The 27,142-nt window shown below is 46.3% G+C and overlaps 1 protein-coding gene across 1 annotated transcript in view; it reads right to left on the reverse strand.

Moving 5' to 3' along the window:
* Window positions 1–6,794: 6,794 nt before the first annotated feature.
* BRINP2 (BMP/retinoic acid inducible neural specific 2) overlaps window positions 6,795–27,142 on the reverse strand; it is a 141,269-nt gene continuing 120,921 nt past the window's right edge. The window contains exons 5-8 of the mRNA XM_040263916.1: window positions 15,841–15,946; window positions 12,861–13,097; window positions 9,958–10,180; window positions 6,795–8,122 (exon numbers count right to left, since the gene is read on the reverse strand). Of these exons, the coding sequence (XP_040119850.1) occupies window positions 7,006–8,122; window positions 9,958–10,180; window positions 12,861–13,097; window positions 15,841–15,946 (1,683 nt within the window). The 3' untranslated portion in view covers window positions 6,795–7,005. The remainder of the gene's footprint in view (window positions 8,123–9,957; window positions 10,181–12,860; window positions 13,098–15,840; window positions 15,947–27,142) is intronic.

Here is a 27,142-nt window from a genome sequence, read left to right on the forward strand (position 1 = left end):
TAAATCCAGCTTCTGCTTTCACTTAGCTGTACAGCCTCTCCTACGTTTCATTCTATAATTCACCTGCAAAATTTTTGAATTAAGGGAATGTACATACTAAATACATGGGTGTTTTTAGCTCCCCAGTTCTCCTATCTGAAAATGCTCAATAAATAACACTGATTGATGTATTCCTCCAAGTTTGAGATCCTTGGAAGAATGACCCTACATAAATCCTGGTGGCTGTTTTTATTAATGATGCAAGGGCAGTAATCACACAGACTGGAAGAGAGGAGGACAGAATTGAAAAGCAGAAATAATTCATTTTATTTCTTAGATTAGGTGCCTGGAGGTGGCATGGCACCTTAGCAGTCTGAAGTCTGGGGCCTCTGGGTGCTTGCACATTGCTGCTGCAGATTTAATCATCTCATCTGATGTATGTTTCTGTAGAGTGACAGGTACTCCCTATCCCACTTCTGAACAGATTTACTCTGATAGGCTTGGGGGGAAAAGCCTTTTACTCAGCCAGCATGATTCAGCCAGTCTGTGAGACTGCTTACCTGTAAACACATTCACAAGCAGGCTAGCTCTCAGCCCATAGGATTTTGATTTAGTTAAGTTTCCTTTCTCCTTTCTCTCTCTCTCTCTTTTTCTTAGACTACTGGTATATATAGGTCAGGCATCTGCCCCCTAACCAGTTGAGAGATTAAAGGCAAAGGGAACTCCAAGATTTTCATAAGCAAGTCATCACACCATTGACCCTTTGCTTCCTTAGCCCCTGTTCTTTCTTGGAGGCTTTTTTTTTTTTTTTTGAGTCCTGAGCACTGAAGGAGGATGACAGACATCCTCTCTAAAAGAGTGCTCCTCCAAGTGTGATCTTCAGCTCAGCAGCAGCAGCAGCACCTGGGAGCTTCCTAGAAACACAGAATCTGGATGCCTAGAGACCAGCTGAGTTCAAATTACAGGTGAATCATATACACATTAAAGTTGGGGAGCCTTGATTTTAGAACTCTTCACCCTCCAGGGGAGGAGGCATCTCCTCCACCAAACAGATCGCCCAGGGCGGTGCTATGAGTGTCTTGGAGTGCATTACAAGCTGCTGACATGGGGCTCAGGAGCTGTAAATAAGGGTACCAGCCAGATGAAGTGTGAGCCTTCAGTGAGGCTCTGCTACTGTCGTTGCTCTTCTGTGCCCTCTGGGAGGGGAGATACACGTTAGGTGCTCAGTCTTTGCCTCATAACTATGTAGGTCATCTGGAGACATGGAGTGTTGCTTCCATAGCTCTTAGAAGGTTCATAACTGATGTCACCCATGTGTCATCCAGGAAGGGATTTGCTCCCTTCCTGTGCTCCATCAAGACTGCACATCTCTGCTAGAGAACGCACCACTGTGATTGGTTTATGCATTCCCATCCCTCACTTTATATTGTACAACTCTTCATGACCCAGATGAATATATAAAAGAAGGAGGAAAGGAAGAAAGGAGAGAGGGAAAGAAGTAATGGACTTGAGTTTTAGAGAACTGAAGGTACACAAATATCCTGGATGTTGGAAAATATGTTGAAAGTATGCTGAGAAGTGAGTGTTCAGAGAGAGAGAGGAAAAAAAAATACCTTAGGGAGGTAGGAATGAAGCTGTTGGGTTAGAGATAAGAGAATAAACTAAGAATTAAGGTCACTTAAATATAAGTGTGGAGCCAACATGGGAATCCAGGTCTGTGTGATGGATGGCTTATGTGTCTTCGGTATCACCCTGCTTTGAATATCATAAAAGGATAGCCCTAGAAGTTTTCTCCAGTACCCACAGAGCACACCCAACTCCCTCATCCACAGGGATACAAACTCCCAGAGAGGTGGAGTGACTTGTCCACAGTTACAGAACTGGCTGGTGGCAGAACCAGAATAAGAAACCAGAAGAAAGGTATATGTCTTCAACCTAGTCATAGCACCTGGATTTCCCCATCTTATCTTTCCGGATCTGGAGTGCAGGCCTTAGCTTTGTGTCTTGGATGGCTCCTTCAGTCCACAGACTCTTGCTCTTCCTCTGCAAGAAGCAAGGACTCTTAGTGCACAGCAGAGTGTTGCCATGGTGATTATATAGTTTAAGGCCTTTGGAGGTTAGTGGTACCCAGATGCCTTTAACCTTTACATGGAAGATGTTTTGCAGAAACTATCAGATTTGTGAAGATATTCAAAGTCTAATTAGTGACAGGATGCTATAATTAAAAACCACTGAACTGATAGAGTCATCAGGAAACTAGAAAGTTCATCCCTCCATCTCAGATGGAAACATGTCTACTCTGTGTTTAGAGCTTCCCACGGGAGAAACTTAAGTCTTTTCTCTTTTATTTGTTATAGCCACTGATTATTTTTGCTAGAAAAAAATCCCAAGAAAAGATGTAAGGATTCTTTCACCTATTTACTTATTTAGTCTGTGCTGGGTCTTCATTGCAGTGTACAGGGGTTTCTCTAGTTGCAGTGCATGGGCTTAGTAGCCCTGTGGCATGTGGGACCTCAATTTCCTGACCAGGAATCGAACCTGTGTTCTCTGCATTAACAAGACAAATCTCAACCACTGGGCCACCAGGGAAGTCCCATTCTTGCCTCTTTAGTAGTCCTCTTCTGCTTTCTGGAAAATGGTCTTTGCTTCTCCACCCTCATACTTCCAAGCCCTGAACTGGGTCCTTGTCATCTCCCAAGATGCAGATGTCATTTACTGGCAGAGAAAGAGGTAGAGAAAGCAGATTCGACTGCCATTCCTAGTCCTGTTAATAGATACAACCTTGGCAAAGTTCCGTTACCTCTTCCTCATGTCAGAAATCAGTAGACTGGATGACCTCTAAAAAACTTCTAGTTCCAAAAATGTAATCCTCCAGTTTGCCATTGAGCTAAACTTGACTATTTCTTCCTCAGCATATTTTTTAAACAAAATATAATAGCAAAAAGGTCTCTTTTGTATGCAAGAGAATAAACTTACATGATGAAATTACAGCCACTAGAAGTGCTATTTTGGGGCAAGACATCATGTAGGCAATGTCTTCTGTCCACTCAAGGCAGTTCTGCCCATCATGATCACTATTTTCATATTTAGTGAAATTTAGAAAAATTTCACCATTTTCATATCAGGAACCAGATCTGAACTGTATCTGATATTCAGTATTAGGAGCAATCTTCATTTCTGTTTTTGGCTATGAATGCATAAGTATGTATTATATTATCAGCTGCTGCTGCTGCTAAGTTGCTTCAGTCATGTCTGACTCTGTGCGACCCCATAGATGGCAGCCCACCAGGCTCCTCCATCCATGGGATTCTCCAATGAAGAGTACTGGAGTGGGGTGCCATTGCCTTCAATGCATGACAGTGAAAAGTGAAAGTGAAGTCGCTCAGTCATGTCCGACTCTTAGCGACCCCATGGACTGCAGCCCACCAGGCTCCTCCATCCATGGGATTCTCCAGGCAAGAGTACTGGAGTGGGGTGCCATTGCCTTCTCCATATTATCAGTAGAAGGTGTTAAATATATAATTTAGTATTAGTGGTATTAGTCTCAAGTATTAGGGCAGATTAGCATTTGATGTATTAGTTCTTCAGGGGTTACAATTAAAGCTTGAATTTCCAATTGTTATATCCACTAACTGAATTATGATTTGGCTTTTAATTCCACAATGAGTTCACCAACATTGACAACCTAATACTGATTAGTGACGATTCTTTATTTGCAATTGTCTGAGAATGGGTAAGTCACATCTTCTGATTATTGTAGAATCTTTAGGCAAACATTTGGGGATGGCCTTTCCTTATTATGGCATTTCTCAGCCTAGCTGTCTGAGAAACACATACTGAATTCAAGCCTTTAAAAGCCTCATAAGAAAACCTACACATCCTTGACTCTCCCTCTTCTTCTAGAACCTGAGTCTTTGGTCTGCTGCTTTGATCTAAGCTCTTCTATACCAGCTACCCCATCACTGTCTCAGAACAGAGGTGTCAGGCATCCATCACAGATAACAGGTGAGTAGGTCAAATATAAACTTGTCTACTACTATAATTAGTAATGTCTTTTAGGCCTTCTATCAAAATGGTGCTTACTTCTTGGCTCAGATGGGCACTCCTAAATACTTACCAACCTATAATAGTACTTTTGGGCTTCCCTGGTGGCTCAGCGGTAAAGAATACACCTCCCAATGCAGGAGACGCATGTTCAGTCCCTGGGTTGGGAAGATCTCCTGGAGGAGGAAATAGCGATCTACTGTAGTATTCTTGCCTGGTAAGTCCCATGGACAGTGGGACCTGGTGGGCTACAGTCCATGGGGTCGCATAAGAGTCAAACACAACTTAGCAACCAAACAACAAAAACAAATACTACTTTTAGATGGAGTTGGTACACTCAGCTTCATGGTTTAAACCTTGAAGCAGGCAAGATGTGAAAATTTTTGTAACCGAATGCACATATTTTCAAAACCATTTCACACCAGAATCTTCCCAGAGCTTTCCTAAGACAGAGAGTCTGAGATAAGGAGATGTAGCATCCTTCCTAATAACCCTGTAGGTGGGCTCTTCCCTGGTCTGCTCTCCAATTCAGAGACTGACAGCTGAAATCTCCCCCACCCTCAGCTGGGACACTGGCTCAGGAGGGACGTGAGCCCACATGTACTGACTCAGTTCCCACTGGGCCAATGACCTTCGTGGTGCTGAGGATCCAACTGCTAATTTTGTGCACAACACTTTCTCGATTGCTGTCCTCCACACTCTGAACATTGCTATGCACGATGTGCCTTTCATCTGTGGGTGAAACCCTTTGCCCACCCAATCCGATGGCATGCAGACAACCAGACTCTCCTGTCTTACACCTCTCAAACCCCATCCAGGAAAGCTATCAAAGCCTTACAACTAGTTGCAATCCCTTTCTCAACAAAAGCACACTGCTCTGGCACATCAACACCCCCACCGATGAAAATGACATCTGCTGGCTCCATGTTCCACAGAAGAGGAACTTGATACTCCCTGAAGCAAGCAGTGATTGAAACATTAATAGGCACCCAATACCTGCGTTCGTCCCCACATCATTCCATCACTCTAGATTTCTACACTAAAAGCCTTTAGGGGAGTTGTAAAGAAAGAAATGCCCTAGGCTGCTTATGTCTACCAAGGATTTCAAGTCGTCTTGGATTGATGGTATAGTATTAGAATGCTGAATTCTTCTCTCTATACAACAATAAATGTAGACAGCCCTGGGCAGAGACACATGACCATCCTTTCTGTCTCCCAGTTCATTTTGTACCAACCGAGATGTACCACAGGTAGGGAATGAGGTACTTAGTATGTACCTGGTGACTTCTGCCTGAATAAAATGGGGGTTGTCATGCCTACGCATTGTACTTGGATCATGTGGAGAATAGACAGGGAATTGGTTCTCCAAAAGATTTGCTATGAAATGCTTCTCATACCACCTGAGGGAGGCACTAAGGGAGAAGGATGAATTATTCTGTGTGGCTTATGTCAAGCCTGCTTTTAAGGCTGGGGAAGTAGTCATCAGACAGAAGGGAGAAAACCAAGGCCATAGCTGCATGGTTCCCAATTTTAGCAAAGGGAGATCCCACACCACAAGATGCAGAGTATGGAAAATGCTCCTGATGTCCGCAGCATGGTGGGCAAGGGGAGCCCCCCCCCACCCCCACCCTCAGCAGGCATCTACCCTAGACCAATGGCTGCAGTTTTCCGAAAGAGTAAGAGCTTTCATACTCTTCTCCTGATGGTAGGTGGTCTTGGTTCTAGGACCTGTGTCAGCCCTCACACCTGGGATAAAAGGTGTGGGATGAGCCGATAATTCTCTGGAAGAGTTCTGCCTCACTCCATTCTTTATCGAATGTCCATCCCAACCTGTCTGTCTCTGTCTCTCTCTCACACACACACAGTCAAGCCAGACATGCCTTCACTTGCGTGTTCACTAATCACCCAGCCTCCTACACAGCAATATCCTCCATCCATGGGGCGCCCACATGTCACACACAGAGCAATTTTTAAAAATCCAAGCAGCCCAGGAAACTATCGTTTTCTTCTTTCCGCTCTCATTTTTCCCCTAAAAAAGGTCTTTTTAAAAAATATATGTATTAAACCGGATCAGTTTTACCTCATATGTTCATGTGGCTGGAGCTGATTGACAAGAAAAACAATCACAAAATGAATATTTTTGTTTTTTCTTTTTTCTTAAAAAAAAAAAAAATTTCCCTATACATGGTCTCTAACTTGACAGAGCTGCTTTCTTGGACAGAACAGATGCTGTTAGAAGAGACGCTCTGGCTGGATCATGAGCAGAACATGGAGGCAGCCAGGCCCTGAAACTGGGGAGGTCAAGGAAGCAGAGGAGCTAAGGGAGGGGTGGGAAACTCGGCTGCCTGCCTGCCCTGAGCAGTCCTCTGTGGGTGACACTTGTTTCCCAAGGGAGCCAGCTTGAGGAGCAGTCCGTGTCTGGAGAGCTCAGTGTAGGCAGCATACAAAAGAGTAAGAACCAACATGGGGGAATCACGAAACAGCGCCATTTTAAGAAATCTGGTTAAAAAGAATACAAAAATGACTCCGCAGAGGCGGGGGGCGGTGTTCCTACCCCTCTCGTTGTTGTTCTGTCTTGCTCTCTTAAATGATAAGAATCACTTTCAAGGATTTGTGTGTTGCTGGGTTTGGCTGGTTCTTTTACTGAATCTCTCCCTTGGCTCCTCTCCTTCAACTGCATTCATTTGAGAAAGCACCGACTTTACAGCTTCAGGGCTGCTGAGTGGTCACCTCCTGGTGTGAGAGTGTGTGTGTGTGTGTGTGTGTGTGTGTGTGTGTGTGTGTGGGTACGTGTGTTGTGCATGTGTGCAGTGATTGTTTCTCTCTCTCCTGCCTGCTTCAGTCCAAGCCCCAAGGTCCCATCTTCTGGGTGCTGACAGTCTTCAGGGAGCACCCTGTTGGCACTAAGGTCAGGGCTTGGATGATCTCCGCACCCCGGATTTGTGGCTCCCTTCCCTGCCCAGTGCTGGAGTGGGTCCCCTATTAGCTACAGAGTTTGCCAGTCTCGTATTCCACAGGGTTTGGCAGCTTGGAGTTGAAAGCCCTCAGAGAAGACTGGATCCTGCCCACCTCGTTGTTGGCCAACTTGAGCCGATGCCGGAGCAAGCAGGAAAAAAGGTCAAGCCGGACCTTGCCAGGTGGAGAAAGCTGGTTGACCCGGTCCCTAAGCTCGATGAGCTGCAAGAGGGCAGAGTCCTGGGAACCTTGTGTGTATGGGTAGTCTAACTGGAGAATTAAGTCCCGGATGGCATCCGGGTCAAAGGGCAGGCTGTAACCAAAGACCTGCAAGGTGTTGATTTTCATGTAGCCCAAGTTCTTGGAGGGATCGGTCATCTCCAGGGGCTCGTAGTAGATTGTCTCGTTGGAGTTGTCGTCCAGGGACTTGATTCGGCTCCGCAGGTAAACGTGGACCGTCTCAAAGAAGGTCTTCCACCTGTTGCCCAAGGTGACAGTCCAGTTCTGGCACTGGGCGGCTGCGTCCACGTTAGTCCTCTCCCAGTCAGGGAAGTTGCCCTCATTCACGGGCATGAACCAGCTCTCGGAGTGGCTGCCCCCAAAGGGGTTGACGTAGATGGCCATGACAGGCTCCAGGGTGCTGTTCTTGGTGAGGCAGATCTGCAGGGACAGGGCCAGCATCACGTGCACCAGCCCAGGCTTGTACTTGTTGCTCTTGAGGGTGAGCAGCATGCGCTTCCTCCAGGAGGGGTCGAACCAGGTGCCCAGACGCATGTCGTTGCTGATGAAGATGGAGTGCACCTCGATGCGGCTGTCCCGCTTCTGCAGCAGGTACTTCAGCTCCAGGTCCTGCAGGTCCGTCTCCAGCCCCAGAAAGTTCTCCAGGGACTCGGCCACTTCAGGGCGGCACAACCCCTGGGCGAGCACATAGCCCGGGTTGCAGCTCCCACAGCGGGTGCTGTTGTCTGGGGCACAGTGGGCACAGGCGGGCCCTTCGCCCAAGGCACAGGGGATGGGGCCCTGGCAGGAAGACTGGTCATAGGGGCAGGTGCAGCTGTGGCTCTGTTCCAGGAAGGTGCCAGGGAAGGTGCTCTCCCCACAGTAGAGGAGGGATTGGATACGGTTCCACCAGTAGGGCAAGGACCTGTGGGAGGGAGACAGAAATGAACCAAGAGTCACAGGAAGCCACACACTGCTGCTTCCCTGAGGTGCCAGGAGGCTAATAGGGAAGTTGATGAGGAAGATAAAAGCCCCAGGTTCTCTGAATGCGGGAACCCTACTGTACCACTTTGGGATGACCAGCAAGGCCTGGAGCTGGGTGTCCAATGGATGAGCATCAGAAAGGTCTGACATCAAACGTGCACTCATCCTCCCAAGTACCACCTCATTCCCCCATTCAAAAGCCTACAGAAGAGCTCAGCGTCTTCCGTATCCAGTTTTCAGCCTCTTACGTAAGATCTTCCAACAACTGGCTCTCCAAACCTCCCAACGATGTGCCCACCTCTTTCCCTCTTCACAATCCAGATCTGTCCTTTCTAGAACTCTCCTGTCAAGGACAGGACTTCTCTATGGTTGGTTCCCTCTCTCAAGATTTAAATTTCAGTTCTTATGATACCTCCTCAAAGAGGTCTTCCGTGATTCCCCTCAAAAGCACCACCCAGCCCCTCTCTCATATCACGCTGCTTTGATGTGATCCAGCCACGATCAGTATCAAAATGGATTGTGTTTGTTTACCGTTGACTTGTTCACAGACGGCTCCCCTGCAAATGCCACGACAGCAGGGAAACTGCATTCTTCACCAACGTGTCTTCAGAAACTAGGCTTGTTTCTGGGGCCTGGTAAGCATTTCTTAACTATTTCTTGGGAGAAAAAGAACCTTTCTCAAAAGCCCTTGCTGGTCTGTCCTCTCCACTCGTGTGCCCCTTGTCACCTGTGCCTCAGTCAGAGGTGTGCCTCTGGGTTCCTGTGAGGGCAGCACCCTCTCCTGGGAGGCTCTGGCTCACAAGCACCAGCCCACTTTCATCTCCTCCTGGACAATCTGGTCAAGATGTCCTTCTCCCAGGAGGCTTTTCTCTTGGACCTTTGCTATTATTAGGACATGTCTTTGATTTATGTTCTACCAACATGAATTTCGGCTTCCCAGGTGGTGCTAGTGTTAAAGAACCTGCCTGCCAATGCAAGAGACATAAGAGATGCTGCTTCAATACCTGGGTCGGCAAGATCCCCTGGAGGAGGGCATGACAACCCACTCCAGTATTCTTGTCTGGAAAATCCCCATAGACAGAGGAGACTGGTGGGCTACAGTCCATGGGGTCATAAGAGTTGAATACAACTGAAGCAACTAAGCATGCACCATGAAATTAAGTAGCTGCTGCATAGTAATAATTTTCTAGTTTTGATGTTCCTATATATTTATTATATCTTTCCAATTAACAAATGCTCTCACGGGTTAATCTTAGGCCATATAAGGTAGATTCAACAAAGGCTTGTTGAATGCATGTGTGAATGAGTGATGGATGCTTGAAGGCCAGTGATGACCCAGCCCCCTCTGTTCCTAAGGGCACAGGGCTTCAGCTCCCTTCGCTCCTGTGACTCAGAGCAGAGTTGCTGTTGGAAATGATCTACTGTGTGTGTTTCTCATCATACATAATCAGTGTGTGAGCTTTAACTCCACCCTTTCGTTTCCTCAAAGACTTATTAAAATGGAAATGAGTGAGTGAGAATTAGAGTATTATTAGAGCAACATTCGAATTGACTATAATTTATATAAAAGTAAAATTAGCTTCTCTTTTTTTTTTTTCCACTTCAGACACATCTCATAATTGAGACTGAAGTGCAAGTAGGTCAAGATAACGGGAGCCTCTGGAAGGCCACATGTGGGTCAGCACGCCCAGCTCTGCCGTGTTGGACAGGGGCCCTCCAGGGCCTCAGCCACTGTCGTGGGCGGCGTGGCTCTGGCTCAGACACAGGGGTGCTCACCTCTCCTTGGGCAGACGGAAGCGGGGCTGCCGGTGACAACGCTTGCAGAGGTTGAAGAGCCGGCGGACGATGCGATGCGTCTTCTTGAACAGCACTCGCAAGCTGGCTCCCAGCTGCTGGTAGCGGTGCTGCAGGTTGGTGTCCACCGCCCAGAACTGGGAGATGGCTGTGGAGTTCAGGAATCTGTCATCCGGCAGCCGCTTCAGCAGGGCCTGGAATTCCTCTGTGGGTAAGGACACATGGGCTGAGCTGAGGGGGTGCCCTTCAGACCCTGGCTGGGCAAGAGGCCCCTCTACCCCCAAGACCCAGCTTGCCTATCCATCACTGTATGAGGCAGGAGGCTTCACGCCATTCTCCCAGGACTTTTGATTTCTTTCTTTTTAAACAGCTTTATTGAGAAATGATTGACATACCATAAGATAAGGCTCCAGGATTCTTTCCCCTCCATCCTCTCTCTAATATGCTTCTGAATTTCAAAACACACCTCTGTCACCACCCATGTGGCCAGTAACCTTGGGACGCATCTCTTTTGGCATTAATACTTCCTTATAAATTATGCACAACCTTCTTGGATCACACCATAGCCCCCTTAGGGACGCTGGTTAAGGTGAGGGTGGGCAAGACTGGCAAATGTGGGCACAGAAGACAGAACACCCACCTCAGCAGTCTTAGAAGGCTTTCAGTTCCTGAGACCAGCCTCTCTACCCAACATCCTACTCTCTGACTCTAGCACATCCTTCCTCTCTTTTGAGATTCACCCCTTGACCAGATTAAGGGCTTCCTGTAGCTCAAACAGTAAAGAATCTGCGTGTAATGCAGGAGACCAGGGCGCGAAGATCCTCTGGAGAAGGGAATGGCAGACCATCCAGTATTCCTGCCTGGAGAATCCCATGGACAGAGGAGCCTGGCAGGCTATAGTCTGTGGGGTTGCAAAGAGTCGGATGTGACTGAGCGACGAACACACACACCTTGGCTAGATATCCATACTTTTTTGAAGTTAGTCCAGAAGCAGAGTGCTTTCTGGTTCTTAGCTCCTACTACAAGTCTGAGTTCTCCTCAGAGCTTCCTGGGAACAATGTGTTTTCTGAAGTCATGCTCAGATCTCTGTCCACAAATCTGCTTTCACTTAGGACCTGAAGCCATCAGGTCTCCTGATAGCGGTCCGAATAGCCCTCCTTCACTCATTAGCAGTAACTCATAGTGCTGAGAGCCCAAAGTCCTTGCCTACATATGCAAGCATCCCACTACCGTCTGAACTACCTTCCCATACTACCATCCCAATGCCACCACCCCGGTCCAATGCAGCCAGGGTTGCTATTCTCCTCAGCTACTGAATACCTCGTCTAAGACTTGAGCTGGCAGTGCCTGGGTCCTCCACTCTGATTCTGATTTCTCCAGCCCCTGGTTCTTCGCCCCCCACCCAGATGACTGGAAAAATCACACCTAGTAATGACATTAACAACTAGTATGTGCATACTTCTTCTCATAAGACACTTAAGTATACACAACAGCACAGAGAATAACAAAATAAACTCCCGCAAGTCCACCACCTAGATCTGCCATCTTGCTATATTGAATTCAGATTTTTTTTTTTAAGAAATAGGCAAAGCAAATATACTTGAAGGCTCTAAACTTCCCCTCTGTCTTTATCTAGATGTCACTACTTTCTTAAATGTTTTATTGTTATCATATTTTTTTTAACATTTTCTCTGAATACATTTATCCATGAAAATATTAAGTGTTGGCTAGTATGTTTTTAAATATCAAATAAATAGTACTAAATATGCATTATGTTAATACTTTATTATATTATAGTATTATATATAGTATTACATAAATATAAATATGTATGTAACACATAGCCTTTTTCATTTGCCTTGTTTTATCTAATATTGTTTTCTGAGACATATCCACATAACTATTATTCACGTAGGAGTGAAATGTATATCATGCAGAGTTCTTTATAATTTTACCCACATTGTTCCATATGAGTCTTCCATCCACCAATTGCTATCATTTTCCTACATTTACAGATGAAGAAATGGAGGCACTGAGTGGCTGCATGGCTAAATCAAAGTCATACAAAGGGTCAGTAATAGAGAGTATTAGGTTTTCCCAAGATGTTACAGCAAAATACAACAGAATGGATGGCTTATAAACAACCAAAATGTACTTCCAGGGGCTGGAAGTCCAAGGTCAAGAGGCTGCGGCCAGGTTCTGGCGAAGGTCCTCTCCTGGGCTGAAAATGGCCGAATTCCTGCTGGGTCCTCACGTGGTGGAAAAGGTAAGGGATCCCCTGGGACCCCTTTTATATGAGAGTGCCAGTCCCATTCATGAGGATTCTGCTCTCATGACCTAATCACCTCCCCAGGTCCGCACCTCCTAATACCATCACCTTGGGCATTAGATTTTCAACATATGAATTGGGGGGTGGAGACACAAACATTCAATCCATAACACAGAATAAGAACTCAAAACCCAGTCCTCTGAATCTAAGTCTCAAGGTGACACTGATATCAGTTATACTTGCACTAAGCAGTCATCAGCATGAACTAGTGACTCCTAGAAACATGCTACGCACCTCACTCACTCAACAAATATTCACTGTACACCTAATGTGCAGGTACTGTGGAATCTATGGAAACAAGATAGATGAGGTCTATGGCCTTGATTATATTTACCTTAGCTTATTAGGTCCTTGAAATGCATCTCTTTGGTAGGTATTAGGTCTATTTGCATATACAACAAAAGAAAACGACTAAGACTTGGGGTGGTGATATAACCTGCTGGATGTCACAGGCCAGTGACGTGGCTTAGTCAGGAACCAAGCTGAGTGTCCCGTGGAGTACCTCATGGCCTCCTCCCATTCACAGGGAGGAAATCTGGGCCAACCCACTGCTCACCTGACTCCTCGAACTGCCGGTTGTGAGTTGCCCAGGAGTCCTGGATCTGCAGCAGGCTGTCCTCCATGGCCTGGATGTCGGCGTCAGGACAGTTGCATTCTGGGAAGGTAGGGCTGCACTTGCACCAACAGTCATTCCCCTTGCAGATGAGCTCGCCCTCGGAGCTGCAAGTGATGTAGCTGAGTGCAGCGGCCACAAAGCGCTCACGCAAGTACTCAGGCAGCAGCACCTGCAGGCCTAAGGAAAAGATGTATCAGGGAAAACTGCCAGGTGGGACCAGTAGGTACTTGCTTTCCCACACCCTAGGCTGCAGAGTCCCCGGCTGGAGTTCTGATGACTTGTGCATCCTGGGTCCAAGGATGGGCACCCCAGGCCCAATCCTGCTAAGCTGGTTGGGACAGAGGGTTACTGCTACCCCTGTGACAGATGGGGTACATCAAAGCTCAAGGCTTAGTTGAACCCTCACATCAGCCAAATTGAGAACGTGCCTATCAAATGAACGGGCTTCTTGGCTATACGTCAGCATTTCTAGGATGGAAATGCAACGGTGTTTCAGATAAAGGAAGAGCTTAGAGTCCTCATGGGGGAAAACATCAAGGCTTGTTGGACTTTCGGCTCTGCCTCCAAGAGCCATTCTATCTCTAACTTCTCTGAGATGAGCAGCGAGCCTCCTAGGATATTACTAAGTGCTGACCCTCCTAGGCCTCCCGCCTTAGCCCTGAAGACCAAGGAGGCTGCCCTGCTTAGGAGGTAGGGACAGGTGTTGTGGGCATGTAGTGGCCAGGTACGACACCAAGTAATACTTCCCATATATGACCGCAGGTAACACTTGTGGTCATGCCGAGGCTTTTACAGATGAGGAAGTCCAATCTGCATGAGGTCTGCCCAAGTCACAGTGCTACTGAAGCCAGCTTGGTGTCAGACTGTGCCCTTGTCCCCTCGGGTCCTACTACACAACTGGGACTGGCTGCCCATCTCAGGCTTTCACTCTTGAGGAGATTTGAAAGCAAGGTGGTGGTAGATGCCCCAAGTTAGATATAAATGCCTCTCAGCTCCTTTCTAATTAGCTGCCTCTGGTCTTGAATATAATCCACTCAGTTACTCCAAGATTCAGCTTCCCTACCCATCTGTGGTGTCTGCTTGCAAATTCACTTCAGTCATGTCTGATTCTTTGCAATCCTATGGTCTGTAGCCTACCAGGCCCCTCTGTTCATAGGGTTTCCCAGGCATGAATACTGGAGTGGGTTGCCATGCCCTTCTCCCAATCCAGCGATTGAACCCATGTCTCTTGTGTCTCTGGCATTGGCAGGCAGGTTCTTTACCACTAGCACCACTGGAGTGGTGGATATTGGTTTATCAGCAGCAGGATAGACTCCTAGTTGGCTTCTAGCCAGACAGGGTGGCTGTTGGAAGCCTATGAAGAAGTGAATGAATCACAGGCATGCCTTGATCATAGGCAAGCTGGCCAGGTTCGAGGTCAGACCTGCAGGAGGCTCCCTAAATAGGGACCCTAGGAGACACTGTGCCAGGAGAGTAAGGGATCAGAGGACTTCTGGATGGGATGGCCTCTCCTTTCATCAAATATCTGCCAGCTCTTTATCATCACACCCTTGACCTTGGCAGGAAATCAGAGAGTCAAAGGATGTATCCTGGTGTCAGCAGACCTTAAAACAAAACTTAGAATTGCAGCTGCAGTAGATGTTCGTTGCTCTTGTTTGAGATCTACTCCTGTTCAGGACTGCTCCTACATTTTTCTTTCTTGACGATGTCCCTGCAGTGGCACTTGAGCAGCCCTCCCCCTGTACCCTGTCCACATGGGCTTGCTTCCCACACTCACCCTCTCCAAGCCCTTTCCTTTCACCTCCCCCATTAGCTCCCTCCTCCTCCCCATAACATTTCCTATTGCTATAAAATAAGTGCCCTGAGCAATGTCTGCATGAGTGATGGGCTATAAAATTAAATGGCATAAACTATTCCAAATGAACCACCAGACACTCTGAACTTCACTCATCGCTAATTTCCAGACACAAACCCAGTCCATCCAGGGACTTAGGAGAAGAGGGATGCTAATTGCATTGTGAGGCTTTAAAGAAAGGAGGCTTTTCCTCCTTTTTATTATGTTTCTTGATGCCTAAAGCATTCAGGGGTTGCATCTGACTTAGGTTGGCTGGAATTTGTCATCGTAGATCCTGGGTGAGGGCTATTGATTTTATAATACCAAGACAATCATATCTTAAACAGAGTTCAATTCCGTTAGGCCTTAAGAAGAATGAACGTTCCCCACTGCCAAACAGCTCTGACTCCATCTACATAGCTCTTCCCCTGGGATGCTGGGGGGACACCTGAGTGTATCCCCTTATCTCCCAGCTTCCAGACCTAGGGTCATTCCTGTTCCTTTTACTTTTCTGTTTCTGCTTGTTCTGTTCCTGGTCGAGGCTCCCATTCCTTTCAAACTCTTCTCCTGGCTTTGATCTCCCATGGAAGGATGCAGACTAGTAACAAAAAGCAGGGACCATTTTCAGGATAACCAGTAGCCCTACATTTTGTGTAGCTCTTAGTCGAGCTAGAGACGATGTCCCATGATCACTCTGCAAAGACCAGCTGTTCCCCACTGTGTCCTTAGGATAAAGCAGAGGGTTCTTTGGACAACAAGAGAGATTGCCCAGCTAGATCAAGGCATAGAAGGATGGGTGTGCTCTTGCAGTAGGATAGTGACAGAGATCTTGGGCAGGACTGGGAGGTAGGATTCGGGTGTCGAGTGGTTTGAGCAATGGTTGAGGTGTAAAGTAAACCATGTCAGAAGTTTTCTCCAAAGAGTGATGGGAAGTTGTTAATTACAGGTCCCAGAACTAGGGGTAGTTCTTGTCTTTGGAAGGCTTTAGCCAAATGGGGCAGACGGGACCTTTTCATTTGGGTAATCTAAACTTTTTTTTTTTTAACCAGCTATGAAAAGTATGAAAATCATCACTGGGTACCTTACCGAGTAACTGCACCTTGTTCTCCGGACTCTGTACCAGAACAGAGCTGACTGAGTCCAGGTTGTCGTAGTTGCTGCAGCCCAGGGGGCCGGTCCTGGTCTCTGTGACCTAGAGAAGGAAGGGCAGGTTTAGACAACAAGCCGAGACTTTCCCTTTGCACTGCCCTCTTCCGGTCAGCCATTCTCAGGCTCTGTGTCCTGTCCTGGACTGGCCCAAGGAAGGTCATGGCTCTTCCTATCCTGGGAGCATGAAGCCACTTTTCCCCTTGTTCTGAGACAGGGAGTATCAGTGGTGTAGGGCTGGCAGCAGCAGCTGTCTGGAAGTGGAAGCCTTTCAGAGAAGCCAGGGGGACTTTGTGTCTGAAAAAAAAGAAACTCAGTGTAGGAAGAGGAAGCTGAGCCTCCACACTGGAGTTTCCCCATCTCCTCCCCAAGAGGAAGACCGGAGGCCAGATGCGGATGCTGTCAGCCCACTGGCCAGCCCAGCTGTAGCCACTTGATGTGGTGCTCACAGGCTTTAGGGATCCCAAAGATGAAACACACTAGAGAAACATGAGTTATGAGTATTAATATTAAACATTTAAGTCCCACCTCAGCACTGAGACGTCCTTAGAGAAAATCAGCCGTGGGCTTACTGAATATTTTAATAAGTATATTAAATATACATAATCTCTTATAGCTATGTAATATTCCAAAACACCACAGAGTCATTTTAAAATATTATAAAGTTGGACTATCAGTTTTTCCCTGATGTTTAAAGTATAAGATGAAAAATGGGGAGCTTTAAATGCACTGAAATAATTATGTAATAAGACTGATGGGGACCTGAGGCCTTTTCTTTTCAGGATCTCTGGAGGCTCTGCCAACAATCAATCAACCAATCAACTGGTATTTATTGGGCAGCCACTGTTCAATTCCCTGCAATTTATCAAACATTCATAGAGTGCCTTTCTCAGAGTTCTTCAAGGAAGTCGGCTCTAATACCTCTGACCTTCTCGCCTAGCTCCAGGCACCTCTACTCTGCAGCAAGCACATGACTTGGTGTTTTCCAGCCTTTCCTGCAAGTGTTTAAAGCCTGAGTCCTCCACACATGAAAGGCTCCACAGAGGTGAGCTCATAGTTATTTTGCTCATGAGGTTGTCAACAGCAATTAACTCAGTGGCTGACACCTAATACGTACTCAGTAAATTAGAGTGTGTGTAATATGTTTCAGGATTTGAGGGGTGGAGAGGTGGGCACAAAGATGTACAGATTATATTGTGTGTCCTCCAGGAGGTTACAACCTATGGGAAGACAGGTACATGTCCAACTGATTGATACACCTCCAGGTGGGGAAGAGGCAACATGTCATAATGAGCCCTGAGGAAAGCGCAGTTCTAAGCAAGGCAAGGAGTTTCAGAGGAGAAGCAACTGAGTTGTTCCTTCAAGATGACTAAAATATGGACAGGAAGAGAATGGAGGGGAAGTACTCTCAGAAAAAGAAGGGGCGGCATGATCTACAACATATGGGCTTGATAGTGTGAGAAGTAATGTGTCTGCCACTCTGCCAGTTATCACAGTGAATTCCAAAGTGTAAGTGACATCATTAAAGAGAATTTAGTATAGTTAGTCCTGAAAACTACACATGGAAAAGAGTAAATGAGAGATAGTGTGATACTAATACAGTGAAGAGAGAGAAGGGAAAAAACGTTGCTTAAAGTAGTATGAGAAGGCTTCATGGAGGAGGTGATCCATAAATTGATCTTAAAGGATAAGAGCAAAGAGGAGAATTGGAAGAGAAAGACTACAGGACAAGCAATAGACCCTGTGGATGAGAAGCAGCAAGACCCAGCCTGGATGGGGAATAGGATCAAGGCCATGACAGAAGCAGGAAACCCTTTACAGTTTCCAAGCTCATCCTCCAAGATCATCCCATTTAACCTTCAACCAACTCTGAGACAGATGGCACTACTATCATGTTTCAGGGAAAGATGCAAGGTTTAGGAAGATACTGGGCCCAAAGACTCAGAGCTATTGAGTCGATGAGATAGGATTTTGACTTCTGAATCCTCAGACTTCAGTTCCTGGCCCCAGTGTCTCCTGCGAGGGCATATCAAAGGGCTGCAGAAAATGGAGTTAAACCCATGTAGACGAGATCACTCTAAAACACAAGTGTCAACAGACCAGCTCATCCAAAACATTTTAGTGATCTACCCTCTTTGCAGAAGGTGAACAAGGCCTAAGACAAATTGTATAGACTTATTTTTTTATTTGAATATATTTGCTTCACAGTGTTAATTTCTACTGTACAGCAAAGTGAATCTGCTATACATATACCCATATTCCCTCTTTTTTGGAATTCTTTTCCCATTTAAGTCACCGCAGAGCATTGGATAGAGTTCCCTGTGCTATATAGTAGGTTCTCATGAGTCATCTATTTTATGCATTGTATCAGAAGACTTTAGATATTAGGATTACAGATGAGGCAATCAAGACCAGATAGGTTAAGTGATTTCTTCAAGGTCACACAGTCAGCTGCAGGGCTACGATTCATTTGACTCTTTCATTCATTCTTTCATTCATTTATTCATTTATGAAATATTCCAGGAGAATCCAAAACTCACAGTGAATCCAAAACTCCTACCATAAGGAGTTTACAGGCAAGTGGAAACATGTTTATACTGACATAATCCCAGTGTTATACAGGAGCCTGCCTCCCTCCACAGGTGGGCACTTGGTGCTGAATAATGTCTCTGTACTGAGTGAGTTGGTGACTTTGGCTACTGCAGTGGGAAGGCAGAACCAGGATTATTTCAAGGTAAAGCTTTCTTTATCTATATGGTGCAAAAATTCCTATGGGTGGTGTGGCCAAGGACTAGCCCAGCTATTCGGGGAAGCCTGTCTCTCTTGGAATGGTGTGGGCTGAAAGACAGAGTGGGATGCGGGTGTGTGGTATTTGGGAGGTTTGCCTGTCCCCGCCTCCAGGTAAGCTGGCCACCACACTGTCACTGAGTTCTGCATGGCTTCTCTATCCACCCACTCCCCAGTTGAACACTCACCAGCATCAGGTCCATGCAGGGAGAAAGCTACACACCTTATGCAGAAGTAGGACAACTCCTAAGGGGGCGAACAGAGCACAGCAACTTTCTGCTCTTTCATTCCACCCCGTCCCTCCCTCCCTACCACTGATTCATCTGCCCCCTCCCCAACCCCACCACCATCTTGTTCAACATTCTAGGACTGGCTCCCGTGCAATTTTCTGACCTTTACTTGCCCATTGCCAAAGGTCAGTTCTAAAGAGAACAATCAATTAGGTGAGTCATTGAAAGGGTGTGCATAGCTCTACTTTGTTAATTGCAGCACAAGGATGGGAACAAGGAAGAGACAGGAACTGTGATCCCCCTGTTCATTTCTTGTTAGAGGGAATGATTCAAGCCAGATCTCCACGAGTGAGGAAGGCTCACTCAGGTTTTACCAGGTCCCAGTACTGACTTGACAAGCGGGATGAGCCAAGGACCCCCGAACCTGCAGAGTGATGAAAGTCCCAGAGTCCCTGGCAGGTTGGTCCAGGAAACCCTGTGTCTCTCCCTGTAGAAGAGGCAGACAGCTTTGGTGGATTATAAAGAGGGCCGACGGAGGTAATGGAAAGTGCAGCTCAAAGAGAGCCTCAGATAAGCTTTCAGAAAGAGAAAATAATTGTGTGCTAATTGGTCTGTTGACAGAAATGGTCCTGCCTTCAGAAAGCCCTGATGGATCTCAGGTTCATTAGCACACCCAATTTTCCATAAATGCTGGATTGTGCAAAGCCTCATTCGGGTGAGCCTGCTCTCCTCCCCTTGCCCTTCACTATCTGGCTGCTCCCATCTTACCTGGTGGGGAGGGGGGCTGGCTTGCTGCACCGCTAAGCTCCAATAAATTGGGCTTCTAGTTGTGAGCGATAGGGCTGGCCAGAGAAGCACGGCTGAGAGTGTGTGGGATTCAAAGAGCTGCAAATTGAGTCCCAGGCTGCTGCAGGCAGGAATCTGGACAAGTCATTTAAGGATGCTTATGAGAACCACTCCCTCTTGCCATCCTGAGGTCTATGCAAACTTGTGTGGGGGTTCTTTTCAGGCAGCTCAGGAGCCTCTCAGACCCCCCACCAATCCTTTCCTCAGTCTTCAATTAAGTAGAGGATGAGTCACAACTGGGGTTTCCCAGGTGGCGCTAGTGACAAAGAACCTGCCTGCCAGTGCAGGAGATAGAAGTACAGATTCAATTCCTGGATGGGGAAGATCCCCTGGAGGAGAACTTGGGAACCAACTCTGATATTCTTGCCTGGAGAATCTCTAGGACACAGGAGCCTGGAAGGTTACAGTCCATAGTGTCTGCAAAGAGTCAGACACGACTGCAGTGACTTAGCGGAGAAGGCGATGGCACCCCACTCTTGCCTGGAAAATCCCATGGATAGAGAGCCTGGTGAGCTACAGTCCAAGGTGTTGCTGAGAGTCAGACATGACTGAGCGACTTCACTTCCACTTTTCACTTTCATGTATTGGAGAAGGAAATGGCAACCCACTCCAGTGTTCTTGCCTGGAGAATCCCAGGGACGGGGGAGCCTGGTGGGCTGCCGTCTATGGGGTTGCGCAGAGTCGGACACGACTGAGGTGACTTGGCGGCAGCAGCAGCAGCAGTGACTTAGCACGCACACATGAGCTACAAATACAAAATATGCCCCTGCCCTCTTCTGGGCTTTTATCCCTTCCCAGGAATTATGAATAGGATGAATCTATATCCAGCCCTTTCCAGTTTGCAAAGTGTTTTCATGTAAACCATATCATTTGGTGTTACCCGATCCTACAGTGGAGTAAGGGGTGATATTCACAATCTGTTATTCACAGTGTGTCTCAGCAGGGAGGACAGGGGTGTGCTCACTAATCAGAAGAGGTGTCAGCTATAGGGCCATAGTGAGGTGCAATGATCCCAAGGTACATCAGTCCTCTGGTTACTATCTGGGGAGATCCTGGGGTTCCAGGGGAGGGATAAAGGTGGTTAGAGTGGCACATGGCAGACTACATGAAGATGACTCACCACTCTGTATGGTGGCCAAGTCAGCTGAATCTTAGTCCTGTACAGGTGAGTCAAATAGTTGGTAAATCCAGGTCATCAAGTTTAATAACTAACGTCTCAAGGTCACAAGAATAGTTAAGTATCAAGGCAGAAACCCAGTCCCTGGTCTTCTCACTTGAGGAAGTTCGTCTCCCATTAAGCCAGATACCTGCCATCCCCTATCAGGCATTTTAGTGAGTGTCTCACCACACACCCAACACTGTGAAGAGACTTGGAACTGTATGCGTATGACAGTCCCTGCTGCCTAAGCCCCGATGTTGTGTGTGGGGAGGTGGAGACAGGTGTAGAAACAGCTGCAGTCTAATGCGACACATCCCGTAACAGAGATACGTACTGCCCAGGGCAAACCTTGCACCAGAGGGGGTATTCAGTGGGGTCTCGGGCATGTGTTGGATTAACAAAAGGGAGTAGGGTGCCCCTTTCTTGCTGTTAGTGAAAAGAAGTTGCTAACAAAGGGTAGAAAGTAAGAGCGCCTTTGCTTAGAGAAACAAGAAACCGGCAGATTTACTCAAGGGCTTTTTCTTCACCAAAGTTGAGCAGGTGGGCAGACCCTCTCACCTCCACCTACCTCCACCCAGAATACTGACTGTGCTGGAAGCCAGCTCATCCTCTGTAAAGCAGCCTTCAGTAGAGGAAGCATGTGGCAGGGGCTGCAGCACCAGCAGCAGAGTCTGAGCTCGCAAGGGTGTGCTACTGGGGGTGGGAGGGGGTGCTGTCTGGATTTGCAAATGCTGTGTGTTAAAGCAAAGAGGTGGTCTCTGGTGGGACACCATTACTATCAGGATGGAATGGCCAGGTCAAGCATATGGAGGGAGCAGAGCCATGGGATAGGATGCCAACACCTCCCTTTGTTCTCTAGTCTAGGGTATGCCCTTTTTAGCAAGGACTGTGGGTTATACTGAGAGGTGGAATAAGACACTAAATGCCTTGTTTTTCATGGTTCTCTGAACTATATAGCCCATGGGGAGCACCCATGGTGCTCCCAAACAGAAATAACTCTGGGTCAAGAAGGCCAGTGCAAGCTGAACAGTCATTTTCCCACCTGTGACTGAGGAATTCCAAGAATAGGCTTCTGAGGATGGTGGCCCCTCTTTGGAGGAGATGGACAGCAACTCTAATTCTAGGACGTACATCTACAGGCATTACAACAGACAGGACTTGAGTGCCTGCCCACCTGTCATTGTCACCCACAGTCCTTGCTAAAAAGGTGAGTCTAGGAAGCCATGGCTGAGATTACATAACTCCCAGGCTTTGTGCTGGACTAAGGTGGATCCTGATCCAGGTTCTTTCTCTGGGGAATTCAGAACTATGATACTGGGCAGGAGAGGGGAAACTTAAGGGGTGATTATGGAGACTTATGAAATTCAGAGTAACTAAAGCACCTACTATGTACCAGGAACTGAGACTGCTGCAATGAACAAGATAGGGGTCTCTGTCCTGATGGCACTGGCTGAGACAAAACAGAAAGGTAACGTTCAGCCAGGGCCAGCTTCAGAGCAAGACAAAGCTAAATGCAGGCCGAAGTCCCGGTATACAGAAAGGCTAGAATAAACAGAGGAAAGAACTTGAACTAGAGAAGCAGGAAGATGAAGCAGGTAGAGATGAAAATGTAGAGATGTGTTACAACAAGAAACAGAGCATCCTGGGGGGGTTACTGTCCTTTTACAATGCCCATGGGTCTAGTATCTTGTTCTTAAGAGCTCTGTTATCCTTCACCAGAATCTTCTTAACAGACAATCCTGACATTCAAGCTACCTTTTTCTTTCAACTGAGCATGCTTACATGCAGTTGCACATACACTGAGAAGAGCCCAGCCTTTGTGAAAAGTAGGGTCCGTGACTCATTCAAACCTTGATTCATGACCCATAATGTGGCAAGCTCTGTACTTCTACTGGGAACCAAAGATGCCTAAGACCCAGTCCCTCCCATAAGGACCTCAGAGTCTCAGAGGTCCTCTTGTTAATGAGCACTCAGTTCAAATGACAATCCCTATAAAGGAGGCAGGCTTGAAATACAGAAGAGGGTCATTTAACTACCTTGGGAGTCAGGAATGGCTTCAAGAGTTACCTTTTTGAGCCAAACAAAGAAGGGGTATGAAAAGCCACTCAGGTAAACAGACAACCATTGCAGGCAAAAAAGAGCAGGTGCTGGGGAAGGGAGACATAAGAGAATGGTATAAATGGTAAGTGAAAGGTTGCAACAGGAGCTGGGGTATGGGGGTTGGGGGGTGGGGGCAGGGAAGCAAGGGTTGAGAAGAGTCTAAAAGGATTGCTTGGAGCTAAAACTAAGAAGACAACAGGCATAGTAGGTCTTCAATTGCCTTCCCATCTTGTTAAACAGAAGAATTATTCCTTTTCAAGGTCCAGTTGCTCATGCTTTCTATATATTTTCTTACTAGATCTTCCCAGAAATCCTTCACAGTAGAAATTATTCTAATTGTTCAACGATTTTAGAGGGAACTAATTGGGGCTCAGAGAAGTTTGGTAAGTTGTTCAAAGCCTTGCCATGAGCAGAGCTCAGACTCTTGGGTTCTTTCCCGTGCATCACACTGCCTCCCTGAATGGGAGATGGTGGTTTTGAGCCAACCACTGAAGGATTTTAAGCAGTGGGACGATATGATTTGTACTCATGCAAGCAGCAGAGATGATGAATCAGGGAGCAGAGTGGAGAATGAGGATGGGAAGACTAATTATGCAAGAAAATCAGGTAACAGTTGATGACATTCTGAATGTTTCTAGTGATGGATCTAGAGACCTAAGATGGGCAAGAAGGCCCTGGAGGAATGATAGAAAGAGAAAAGTTGGTCAGGTCAGAGGCTAGAAAGGGACATTAATGGGACCATGGAGTTATTCATCTAGGCCTACCTTTCATGAATGGATAAGACAAGTTCTTCTTCAACTTTAACACAGCCCACTAGAGGGCTGAAGAGAGAGGGGGCTTCTACATGGTTCTGTCTTCTTAGTAAAACCCACTCCGTGCTATTACAGTCCATCTTTCATCAGTTTAAGCTAAGATACCAGCCTCCAAAATGTACCTTAAGTCTGCCTGAACATCCGTCTTCCTCCTCTCTCAGACTCTCACCCCAGACCCTGGACGTCCCCTAACCTGACCCCTCCTCTCCACTTATGCTCCATCATGCCCTCTGAATCTCATGATCAGTCCTCAGCAAGAACATCTATAACCTCAATCTTTTCTCAAGAGTCCGCCTCACCTTTTTGTCCTAAGCACAACTTAGCAGCTTCTGAGGACATGTCTCCCCAACAGTCTTCTCTAGGACCAATGGTCTTCCTTCCTCTCTAACCTTCTCTGGGCCCTCTGAAGTCAGAACCCTCAGGTTCATTCACTACCGCTCCACGTCACGGTCTATTTTTCTGGTTACTCCCTGTCCCTCACTAAGGATTTTCAGAGTTTAGCTTGCTTATCACCGTCTCTCTTACCACAAACAGATCTGAATCATTCCTGATGACTTCAGCATCCACATAGGTGATCCTTTAACACCCTGCCCTCCCCACCTCCTCATCTTGTCCTCCCGTGAAGCCCATCTTGGCTCCCATGCCTATGGTCGTGCTCCAGAACCTGACCCTCTGTAACTGCTATATTAAACATCACACACTTGTACCTCCTCTAGTCTCTTCCCTGTAACAAGTCATCAAACCTATTTAGACTTCCAATCTTTTGACCTAGTCAACTTCTCACTTTCTATCATCCCCTAATGGTTTCAAATCCCTTGATCCATCACTGTAATCACTCTTTTCTATATACTCTCAACTCTCTTGCCTATTTTTTCTTTCATCTTGTACACACACACACACACACACACACACACACACACACACACATCTTGGTTTAATTCAACTCTCCATCTATCTCATGCTTGTCTGAACATGAAGGGCTGAATATAGCTGATAAAACTCACAACTCTGCTAACTGGCCTCATGTAATAATTATGACCATGGGCCTCGAATGGGCCTTCTGTGCCCCTCAACAATTGGCTCCATTTATCTAGTCAATTGATAACCTTAACTCTCTGAAAAAACCACTTCATACATTCTTTTCTCAGCAATTCCTTCTTCCATTTAGCCACAGACATTGCTTGTTTCAAGGAAATGGAATCAATTGGAAGAGAATATCCGTATCCTCCCACCATCACATCTGTCATCTCACTGCATGTATGCTGTGTGCTCTGTACTGCCTTGTGCTACAAAGGATGAAGTGTCTGTGCTCCTATGTGAGACCTGCCACGCCACTCATGCCTGGAGTAGCCACCTCTCTCACCTCCTCAACTGCTTCTGCAATCATCTCCTGTCTCTTCCCCACCATGATTTCCCCCCCATTTACTGAGTCATTGTAATTAACATACCAATATCTTGGCCTATCTCCCATTTTTAAAACAAAAACACAAGCTCCCTTGATCCCACATCACTCTCCAGCTATCACCTATTTTTCTATTTGCCTTTATAGCAAAACTTTTAAAGGGCTGTCTCCACGATTCTAATGCTCACTCCACTCTCTCTATTGAACCTTCTCCACTCAGCCCTTTATACCTTTCATGCCACTGAAACTAGTCTTATCTAGGTTACTAGTTACCTCCACATTGCCAAGTTGAAGGTCATATTTGCAATCTGACTGCTCCAGTTGCCTGCTCCTTCTTTTGTAAAGCCCTTTCTTCACATGGCTTTGTAATCCAACTTTGGTTCTCCTCTTACCTTTATGCTCTGTCTCAGCTTCCTTTGTTGAATCCTCCTCATTTAGCCCACTGCTGAAAACTGATGTCCTTCATGATCCAAAGCCCTAGGTCCAGTTTATCAGCAGCATTCAGTCCTCAAGTGATCTCACTTCATCCTTTCCTATAGTTTTAAATACCAACTACACATGTGGATATATTTGCATGCCAAACTTACATCTCCAATATCGACCTTTCTCTTGAAATCCTGGTGTGTATAGCCAATTGCCTGTTAGATATCTAATAGGAATGTCAAATCCAGTATGTCTAAAACTGAACCCTTGACTTCTCATTTCTTTCAGATTGGCACCTCACGCCAATGTTATCTCAGTTAATGAAATCACTGTTCATCATGTTACTCAGGCCAAAAATCGTGTGGTTAATCTTGACTCCTTTCTTCCAGTTTCTTAGCTAATCCTGGATAGGCTTTACCATCAAGTATAACATGGACCTGGGAACTTCACATCAGCACTATTGCACCAACTTCATCCGAGTCACTGTTGTTCATCTTGGCCAGTGCAGTAATGGGTACACTGGGCTGCAGGAACCCCCTTCTCTCATCAGCAATGCCCTCATGATCTGCCCCTTCACTCCTCTGACTCCACTCCACCTACACCACGGGTGCTCCTGGATCATACCAAGCACACTCCCGCTTCAGGGCAGTCGCACTCCCTCCCTGCTCTGTCTTGAATGTAGTCACTCAAGATACCCTTGTGACTCACGCCCTCACTTCACTCATATCTCTGATCTGGTCTTCCCTAAAGTACCATGTTCCCATCACCCTCTATACTCTTTCCCAACTTTGTGTCTTTCTACCAATAATCCCACCTGACATTATCTATGTGTTTAATTATGTCTCCACCACTAGAATTTCAGCTTCATGAGGGGAGGGACCTTATATGTTGTAACTCACTTTTGGATACTCAGTGTACCCAGAAGAGCGCCTGACACATAATAGGTGTTCAATAAGGTTGAGATTGGCATATGCAAATTGCTGTATGTAAAACAGATAGCCAAAGAGGACCAACTGTATAGCACAAGGAGCTCTACTCAATATTCTGGAATAACTTATATGGGAAAAGGATCCAAAAAAGAATAGATATCTGAATGTGTATAACTAAATCACTTGGCTGTACACCTGAAACTAACACAACATTGTGAATCAACTATAATATAAAATTTAAAGATTTTCTAATACTTATTGAATAAATGAATGAATGAACAAAACTTCCTTGTGAGTCTTAGGTGGGATAAAAGCAGAATATAAGATTGATTCTCAACAGCCTCACTTTATATTTAGAAGTAGAATCTCCAGTGATCCCAAGTATCACCACTACTCTTCCCTTATACAACATGAACTGTCCTAGAAATCTTCTAGAGAACATGGGATGGACATTATAGTTATTTAAATCACAGGAAATATTGAGTTTTTCAAAACACATGAAACCCCATCACTCCTCTGCTTGTTTTCTACTGTGCTTTGACTTATATTGAAAG

This window comes from Oryx dammah, unplaced genomic scaffold, assembly GCF_014754425.2.
Source record: "Oryx dammah isolate SB20612 unplaced genomic scaffold, SCBI_Odam_1.1 HiC_scaffold_21, whole genome shotgun sequence".
Classification (NCBI taxonomy): domain Eukaryota; kingdom Metazoa; phylum Chordata; class Mammalia; order Artiodactyla; family Bovidae; genus Oryx; species Oryx dammah.